Here is a 9612-nt window from a genome sequence, read left to right as displayed (position 1 = left end):
GAACACTGCAGCAGATTCGCTTGCTCAACAGGCTGCCCGAGACGCGTCTCCCAGGCGCTACTGGCACCAGCCCTCCGGTGATATTGCTGCACGCTTAGTGCAGGATGCCTTCGTGTAGTTTTTTTCTATTTCCTTATGTAACAAAAAAAAAATGAAAGAAAAATGAAATATGTCCCGCATTTTGTCGCGTCTCTAGCGGAAGCAAAAAAAAAAACCCTCTCACTCTTCACTGTACTAAGTAGCTACCTTCTGTTTGGGTTTGGTTCCCGCACTGAACCTTATCTTCACACTTATCACCATTTCCTTCACTCACCACAATGGCCACCAATGCTGACCCAAAAACCACTCCACTCTCCGACTCCGACTCCGATTCCGACTCCTCCTACGACTCCGACTCCTCCTACGGCGAAGAAGTCGACGACCCAGAATTCCGCCGCGCCTTCAGCTTCCGCCGCGGCGACGAGCCTCTCCGCCCGGCCGACCCGGAGACCAACTTCAAGGACTTCGCTGAAGTCCTCGACAGCAGCGTGGTTCAGGAGGTTCGGGATGAAGATGACCCTGCGTTTGTGGAGGACTACAACCCCTTTGACTTCCCGCCGGACCCTGAGAACTGGGCGGAGGAGGATTTGAGGGAGCTTTGGGCTGATGGGCCGAAGGAAATTGGTGGGACTGGTTGGGACCCTGCTTGGGTTGAACAGGATGAGTGGGAGTATGTGTTGGAGGAGATTGCTGAGGGGAGACATCCTCCCATTGCTCCGTTTTATCTTCCTTACCGGAAGTCTTACCCGCCTATACCGGATAACCATTTCGATATCGCGAGCCCGAAGGCGGTGATTGAAGAATTGGATAGGATTGAGGAGTTTCTCAAATGGGTTAGCTACATTTTTGAAGATGGCAGCTCGTAATGCTTCCTTTTGGATTTTGATTATTTTGTCTTCATTGTTGTGTGGGGTAGTGATTTTTTCATTTGATAACTTTTTGCTCTAATGGTAACTTTTCAGGTATGAAGGCACTGTTTGGGATGACTATGCTCATGGAAAAGGTGTTTATGTCTCTAAAGATGGGCTAGTCAGGTTTGTCTTTGCTCCATTATGACTATTCAGGTGACAGTGGCAGGGAAAAACTGGAATAGATAGAATGAGATTTAAGGAATTAGCTCAAGCAATTAGAGAATAATGTAATTGGGATGGGAGCAGGGAACAAGAAATTTGTTTAGGGTGTTATTGAATCTATAGTTTGATGACGACATTGTTCAAAACCCAGTTTCATTGTTGACAAGAGCTGCCATTGTATATCTGTATCATTTTTGTTAGATAAGCATTGGTGAGGTGGACTAACAAATTCATGAATCCGGTAGAATGGTTTTTATTAAATTTGAGGAACATGCTACTGCCATGCCTTCTCATGCACAAGCCATTAGGGACTAAAGCACAAACAAACAGTTGACCCATGCTTGCTGTGGAAATTCAATGAAGGCAATGAGGAACCAAGTCCTTGGCCTTCAAAGAAGCTTCGATACTATCTCTATGAATCAATTATTGTACACTGACGAATTTAGTTAGGGAGGCGGAGAGAGTGTTGAAATTGAAAACATTAAATGTGTTGTGTTCTACACGTAAGGTGGATAGATTTTGCACTTTTGGAATTAGCTTTTGCACTTTTGCTATTAGCTTTTGCATTTAAAGCCTTCTATAAAATGGTGACACAACTTGATGAAAGTGAGACAAACTCTCAGTTGAATAACTTTCTTTGTGGAAATAAGAGATTATACAAAGTTATTGATACAGAAAGACAGGCCTTCATTCCCCCCTTGAGAGTGTAGTGAATCAGTAGGTGATATTCTATGGGATCTTTGACTTTGTTTGCGAATTATTTCAAGTTTCAACTACTGGGTATCTACTTCTCTTCCTCCATTGGACATATCTGCACATCATTTCTTGATATGTCAGTATGACATGAAACTCTTTTTTATGTCATTGATATTTCACAATGTGTTTTTTCCCCGTAGATATGAAGGTGAATGGCTTCAAAACGATCCAGAGGGTCATGGTGTAGTTGAAGTTGATATACCTGTTATAGAACCTGCTCCTGGATCCAAGTATGTATCTGTTTTGTAAATGCCCCCTATGTATGAATGAGTCCTAGGTTGTGTCACAGTTTGAATATACGTTCAATTTCTTTTAAATAATCCTTGGTTGCTTTTATCCAATGCCCTTAGGCTTGAAGCAAAGATGCGAGCAGAAGGAAAGATAATAGCAAGGGATTTTATGTCCCCAGAAGACAGAGAATGGCTAGAGAAGGATATTGAAGATAGTTATCTTCTTGCAAATGGGACCTATGAAATCCCCTTCTATGAAAATGATGAATGGGTTAGGCAATTCGGAAGCAAGCCGTAAGTTTGATTATTAATATCTTTGTTGTGTTTTCCCTATTAAAATCACTTTGTTTATCTTTATGGTGTGTGAAGTAACTCCTCACAATAGCATCACACATCTATGCATTGTCTCTCTATATTCCTCTCTGGTACATTATTGGCCTTAAAAAGGTTTATTTTTTCATGCCCAGAGAGAAAGGTCGCTATCGTTATGCTGGTCAGTGGAAGCATGGAAGGATGCATGGATGTGGTGTATACGAAGTTAACGAGCGTATCTTATATGTAGGTGCATGGATCAGACAAAGTTTATGTGTAACCTTAAAAAACTCCAGTCAGTCTCTGCCTTACTTTGCAATTTTGTGTAAAATGGACATGAATGTGGACTATGAAGATGAAAAATAATTGCACAGAATAAAATATGATTTGCTTTTGCTTCATGGAGAGTGTCCTGCATTTTTATGCTTATTGAGACCTCTATTTTTTTACTTAAACATTGTGAGTTTACGTTTAACATGTAGTATCTGCATTATTTAGTTGAATGCTGCAACCAATGTGAAGAGTGCGTAAAGCAAGTGATCTCAACATAAGGACTAATGACATTTTCATTACACTTGATTGGCATAGAAGACATTTTTTTCTCAACATAAGGACTAATGGCATTTCCATTACACTTGATTGACGTGCAAGACATTTTTTTGTAGTTACATAATCTGTGTGCTAACAGGGTAGATTTTATTTTGGAGAATTGTTGGATGATGACGAGGGATGTGATGACCAAGCTTCAGGGGTAAGTAATAATCTTCTCCTCCCCACAATGAAATAATAATAATGATTATAATAATCTAAGAGCTTTGGCTATTTCTAATTCTTTCGGCCATTCTGTCATTTCAGGTGCATGCTGGTATAGCAGAAGTTGCTGCTGCAAAGGCTCGCATGTTTATTAACAAGCCAGATGGAAGTATGCTGTTTTACCACTTTGAAACTTACTTCGTATGGAAAACTTAATATTCAGTGTATTTTTTTGGTTTTTGGCCTTCCATTTTTGCATGTGGTATGGATTATGGTCTGAAGGTTCATGTTCTGTTATCTTTTACTTCCTAGATATCTTCTCTCCATTTAGACTTCTTAATACTAGTTGAGATTTTAGAACACTCACCTCCATGTTTTTTCCAATATGTGGCTGAGTCATAGTAAAAGGACAAATTAGAACTTTCACTATATATTAATAGTGTGCAATATCGCCCTTATTATGTTAACCAGTTTGGCCCAAATACATAGGGTGATCAAAACCATCAATGTCCCAGTTTCCCAGACCAAAAGTCATGGAACTGGAAGATTTATACCAGAAGAACTGCAATGGGAAAATTGGGGAAAATCAAGAGTAGCTGACATAGCAACTTAGTTTTGCTGGAACGAGTATTCATATTTAGGAGATGTTTATTAGACTAGGGCAGAGAGAGGGAATTATAATTGGGTTGTGGTTAGTTTCTTGACTGTAAGCTTTGGCAGGAAATTTTTCTGTGGACTTGTGGAGCCACAGGCAGTTGGTGTATTCATCCTTTGTAATCATTTTCCTTGCAGTTACTTTTCAGTTGTTACACAATATTTCCCTGTGTTATTTTTGGTCTCCATCAAAACTATTCTCCCCCTCCACCCATCTTCTGTATTGTTTGACCTTTTTTTTCGGGGGTTATTTTGTGATTTCATTCTTTTTTATCAGGATAAATGGGACACAACTCCATGCTCGAATACTCTGTCATGTTAGCCTTCACTATTTCAACACAATCCCTTCAAGCCTCTAACCTGCAACCCATTTCTTGTTCTACAATCTACATGTCTTCCACAGCTCAATTCAGTTTTCAAGGAAGTTCCTTCCATCGCACGTAGATCTTGCTGTTGATCTACCTTTGTTTTGTAGCAGTGTTGCTCACCTGTTGCTTTTTTTCTTTCCTTTTTTGTGTGTTTGAGTTTATTTGAAGTCAGGGATGAAATTTCGTAGTGTGTATATGGGGAATTTGACCCTTAAGAGAGAAAAAAAAGTCTTTAATGAAATAACCACTTAAAAGAATACTCGACCCTCAAGGGGGGTGGGAATAACCACTTCTTGTGCTTCATATCGAAACTTAGTATTTTTCCCCAATGTACTTGTTTGTGCCGCTCTGTGCTGTTATTTGGGATAGATAACTATTCTTCACATCTGTTAGAATAGAAGGAAGGGGAATAGTTAGAGATGTTAGTTAGTTAATTAGAATGTATCCTGTTTAAGAATATTTGGAGAAGATTGGGGGTTATTCAGAGAATTAGATAGTTTGTGAGAACTGGGACACCTTTTGTAGAAGTGGGAACCCTTGGAGGAGAATTCTTTCTCCTACTCTCAATTATTCAATGAAAATTATTCACTTCTTTTGATTGTTTCTATCAATTTCCCTTATTTTTCATGGGTTCCTAATACCACTGGTCCACTGCAAATATGTACATAATCGGATTTTTGCCCTTTGACAATCGTGTCATCAAGTCAAAATGGTTTAGCATCCATGCGGATTCTTGGCATCCTATTAGAGTCTTTCTGCTTTTGTTGTATGGTTGAAATTTTACATGGGTGCTATTTTGTAATGAAAGTTTTTTTTTCCCTTTCCTGATTGCTGGCACACTGATTTTATCTTGTTTATTCTCACTTATCATTCAACACCTTGTCTGTGCAGTGGTTAGGGAAAAGAGAGGTCCATATAATGATCCACAGCATCCATACTTTTATGAAGGAGAGGATGTATGGATGGCGCCTGGCTTCATTAACCAATTTCACGAAGTAAGTCTCATTGGCAATGCTTTACCTGAATACATTGCTTATTTACATTTTATGCAATAAATGAAACATGGAGATCATTCTGTTGCAGGTCCCTGATTACTGGAAAACATATGTGCATGAAGTAGATCAGGAAAGAGAAATGTGGCTCAACTCTTTCTATAAAGCTCCTCTGAGGTTACCTATGCCAGCTGAACTTGAACACTGGTGGTCCAATGGTATTTTATTCTTTCAATTTTTGTGTAAACAAGTACATAGTTGGTACCTCTAGCAAATTCTTTCTGCCAAAATGAAGAGCTTTTTTATTATTATTAATTCTTCCTTCAAATCCTTGATCAGATGAGAATCACGAGCCTCCCGAATTTGTACTTATTAACAAGGAACCAGAGCCTGATCCCGAAGACCCATCAAGGCTAATATATACTGAGAATCCTCTCATCCTCCACACACCAACTGGAAATCTTATCGATTATGTTGAGGATGAGAAATACGGAGTTCGTTTATTCTGGCGACCACCTTTGGAAAATGGCGAGGATGTGGACCCAGAAAAGGTTGATTTCCTCCCCCTTGGTTATGATGAGTTTTTTGGACGAGATACAAAGAAAGAAAAGGGGAACATATGGTTGCGTTTTATACTTGGAATTGAAAATGCATGCAAGCCATGGTTTGATAAAATAGATAAATGGGTTGAAGAGCAGAAGAAAAAAAGAGAAATGGAAATGGAGGAACTTGAGAAGGAACTTGAACTGGTAGAAGCTGAAGTACGTCTAAAAGAGGCCATGGAGGAGTTGGAAGACGTATTGCGCAGACAAGAGAAAGAAGAGGAAAAGAAGGCGGAAATGGGCTTGCTAGATGAAGATGAAGATGAAGATGAAGAAGCAACTTCTGTAACAAAACTAGATGAAGATGACACGACTTCTGTAACCAAACAAGATGAAACTGCTCCTGCAGTGGAAGAAGAGGAAGAGGAGGAAAGGGATGAGGATGAGGAGGATGATATCGCACAATCAAGTTTTGGGTCTGTCGAACAGGGACAAACTACAAATCAACAGAAGGGAAAACCTGGGAAATCACCATTTTCTACATCTTCACTCATGTTTGCTTCTTGCAGCCTCATCTCCGTGGTGCGTTATGATTTTCTACTTTCATTTGATATTTTGATGCATGTTTTTTCTATGTGACTGTCATAATTGATCCAACTCGTGAACCTTAATATCAGTATTTGAAAACTTTATGCTTTCTCAGTTTCTCATGTAATATCAGGTTCCATTGAATAATCAAAAGTCAGAACTAGAATGAAATTTTAGGACACCATTGAGCAATTTGATGAAGTCTCAAGATTCAAGACCATTATGCACCTTTATTGTATTATTCTTTGATAACAATTTAACAAGTTAACCAATAGGTAATTGACTAATCTCATCACGTTTATACCCTTATGCGTGCACCGAGTTGTGGAACACAAGGGTGTTAAAACTACGAAGTATTGAAAAATCTGGTAACCCTACCCTTGTAAATATTTCTCAGACTTTTACAGCTTTAAAGAACCAAATAAAGTATGATGAAGAATATTATATAATTATTATTAGTCATATTGTTGCCTTATAACTTAGATTACAACCATCGAGTTTGAAGTTAAAGGTCAATTTTTGGGTGTCATGTAAAAGGCTTTGAAAAGCTTCTGAAAATGTTAAATTGTCATTGAAACTTGTTTTATTTTTCTGAGTTTGGATTGATCACAGCGCGGTTTCTTGAATCTTTTCGTAATTGTTCATTGGCTTGTCAGGTTCCATCCAAGCTGCAACAATCATTTTCATTCTGGAACAAGGGCAGATCAAAGCCGGAGCTGGTTTGTTCGAGGCACACTGATGGCTTCAGCAATGTGAAAACAGTTGAATCAGTCAGTTTCCGCCCGGTGATTGGCCTGAAGGGTCGGTTGAAGGCCGTCGGCATAACACATGGGAGAGTCAGTGTAAGAAGCTGTTCAGGTGGGAATCAGACTCGATCATGTTCATTGGCTTCTGCAGATTCCCATAACAACTTAAAGGGACCAAGAGTGAGTGGTGACCTGTGGTTGCATGGGGCACCTGAAAGGGATTTAGACAGCATACTGTCTATGCATTCCTCTACGTACAATTTTGAAACAACATAGACAGATTGTCTTATAATCATGTCATGTCTATTTTAGATCCACCATATCTGAAGAGAGGTTCACTTGAAATTTATTTGAAGGCCGTTCTTATTGTTCTGTAGGCCTTTCTGTACCAAATAGGAACTCAGCATTAGCTTTTGCTGAGGGCAGAGAGACACAAAATCCGATGCAACTGTGTTGTAATATTTTTGTTGTTCTAAGATAAGCACTTGCTGAAATAATTGTTGTTGGATGAATAATGTTTACATTTGTATTTTCTTGTTACTGTTTTACTTGTTGTCCACCACTTTTCAAAGTCATAAAGTTCAACATTATAAAGAACGAAGGTAGCAATGTGTTTTATGTGTGTGTTTGGATTTCAGTTTGCGAAACAGAATTTGAGTGAATATGGGTTTGGAAAACAGAGTTTGAGTCAAAGTAAGTTAGTTGTAATGTGATTTATGTTTGGATACTTTTATTTCGAAACAGAGTTTGATATCATAAATCATGTTTGGATAATACCAATGGAAAGCACTTTTAAGTTGTACAATTACTAAAAATTACTAAAAAGGGTATAATTTTTATAATAAAATTAATATGAAAAAAAAATTCATTCATTATTATTGAACTACTATTGTACTGTAGTTAATATGAGATTTTAAAGAAAATAAATAATGTAAATAGTTAAAATCTATGAACTTAAGACTAATAAAAAATTACGTTCAGTTCAAAATAAATAAATAAATAATTTACATTCAAAAAAAAGAGTAATAAAAAAATTAAATAAACTGAAGATTAAATAAAGGTTTTGTTACGTAGGGTCAATTATGACATTGTGAAGATTAATTATCCTCAACTTCTCAAAGTTAAAGTAAAAGTGATGATTTTGTTAAGTTGGATGAAAGTGGGTTTTGGACCAAAACTAGATTAAGATGAAAGTTGGTTCAAACTACCCAAACATAATGGCGCAGTGTTCAGTACAGTTCAAAAGCACATTCATGGGTGCAAACAGAAAAACAAATATAGACTTTTGACAACCTGATAATGAATATTAGTTACATATTTTGACCTGATATCAACACTTCAACAGTAATAAAATATCGAGTTTGTCTGATTACACATTTTGCTACATTAAAGTATTTTTTTTCTTGAAAGTTGCATTGAAGTATAGTTGACATATAAGCTTGTTTGATCAGAGTAGAGTAGAGCTACATGGGTAAATGAATTCATCTCTTACTTGTAGCATTTTTTTGATATCTTTGAGATTGAATTAGATCTCGTATCTATGTGTCCTAATTTGACTTTTAATTTATTTTATTTTTGTCAAAATTGACTTTTAGTTGAAGTAAACCGCACTCTATTTCTTGCCTCTCATTTGTTTTTGGGCCTTGGGCCGTTTTACATCATCTATCCCAAATCGTTCAAAAATCAGAATTTTGATGAGTAAATACTTAGGGCCTGTTTGATAGCAGTTTTAGTTTTCAGTTTTTAAAATAGTTTTCAGAAACAATTCTTAAAAACAGTTTTCAAAAAAAGAAAACAGTTTGAATGACATGTTTTCGAACATTTATAAAACTGATATCTGAAAACTAAAAATTGAAACTGAAAACATCTTTTACCTGTTTTGGTTTTTTTGTTTTAAAAACTGAAAATGAGAACTGTTTTAAAAACTGTTTTTGAAAACAGGTCTTACCAAACAAGTTTTCAGTTTTTAAAAACTGAAAACTGTTTTGGAAACAGTTATCAAACAGGCCAGTAATTATAGGAATTTGGATTTTCTCCTTCTCCTTCAATTTGGATTAATAAATGTAGGAATTGGAAGAAGTATAACCTCTAAATCATGGGGCTTGGGACTTGTGGCAGCTTGCCCATGCATGCAGTGTGACCAAGTATATAAGCACATACCATTGAATGTGATATGTGGTCCTTCGAATGTTCAATAGAAAACCCATATATGCTAGAAAACAACACGCTAGCTGCTTGTATTGCAATGTAATTTCAAATTGTAGACACATGAACTAAATTTACATTCATGCATGGCAAAGCCAACCAATGATCGAGGTTGAAACACATCCGTTAATTTTTGTACTTCAGTTTCATTATCAGTAAGCACCACAAATAGAACATAATTTTTCCAAAGTTTGGGCAATTTATACCTCAGCATCTTCATCTGTTGTTTGGGCTTTTTGCAGTTCGGCCTTGAGACAAGCCCAAATTCAATAATGTCCAAACCGAAGAAGAGCAACTTGAAGAAAGAGATAGCAATTGTTTAGGCTCTAGTAGCTCAAATCAAAGAAAGCGAGA

At 37.2% G+C, this 9612-nt stretch overlaps 1 protein-coding gene across 1 annotated transcript; it reads left to right on the top strand.

Moving 5' to 3' along the window:
- The first annotated feature begins 219 nt into the window (after positions 1-219).
- LOC130748081 (protein TIC 100) lies at positions 220-7601 on the top strand. Its single transcript, XM_057601176.1, has 11 exons — positions 220-901; positions 1002-1073; positions 2009-2098; positions 2219-2392; positions 2566-2656; positions 3099-3161; positions 3266-3332; positions 5077-5180; positions 5269-5395; positions 5517-6301; positions 6964-7601. Exons 1-11 carry the CDS (start codon positions 318-320, stop codon positions 7327-7329), a joined length of 2523 nt encoding a protein of 840 aa, XP_057457159.1. The 5' UTR covers positions 220-317; the 3' UTR covers positions 7330-7601.
- The last annotated feature ends 2011 nt before the right edge of the window (positions 7602-9612 follow it).

Source organism: Lotus japonicus, chromosome 3 (genome assembly GCF_012489685.1).
Source record: "Lotus japonicus ecotype B-129 chromosome 3, LjGifu_v1.2".
Taxonomy (NCBI): domain Eukaryota; kingdom Viridiplantae; phylum Streptophyta; class Magnoliopsida; order Fabales; family Fabaceae; genus Lotus; species Lotus japonicus.
This window is presented reverse-complemented; position numbering and strand designations above follow the sequence as displayed.

What these genes read in the sequence shown, in the direction of transcription:
- LOC130748081 (XM_057601176.1), top strand. Translation starts at nt 318, where the DNA reads ATGGCCACCAATGCTGACCCAAAAACCACTCCACTCTCCGACTCCGAC. An exon ending in AGGCAATTCGGAAGCAAGCC is followed by an intron (nt 2,393 to 2,565) that starts GTAAGTTTGATT and finishes TTTCATGCCCAG; the next exon opens with AGAGAAAGGTCGCTATCGTT. An exon ending in CTTGCAGCCTCATCTCCGTG is followed by an intron (nt 6,302 to 6,963) that starts GTGCGTTATGAT and finishes TTGGCTTGTCAG; the next exon opens with GTTCCATCCAAGCTGCAACA.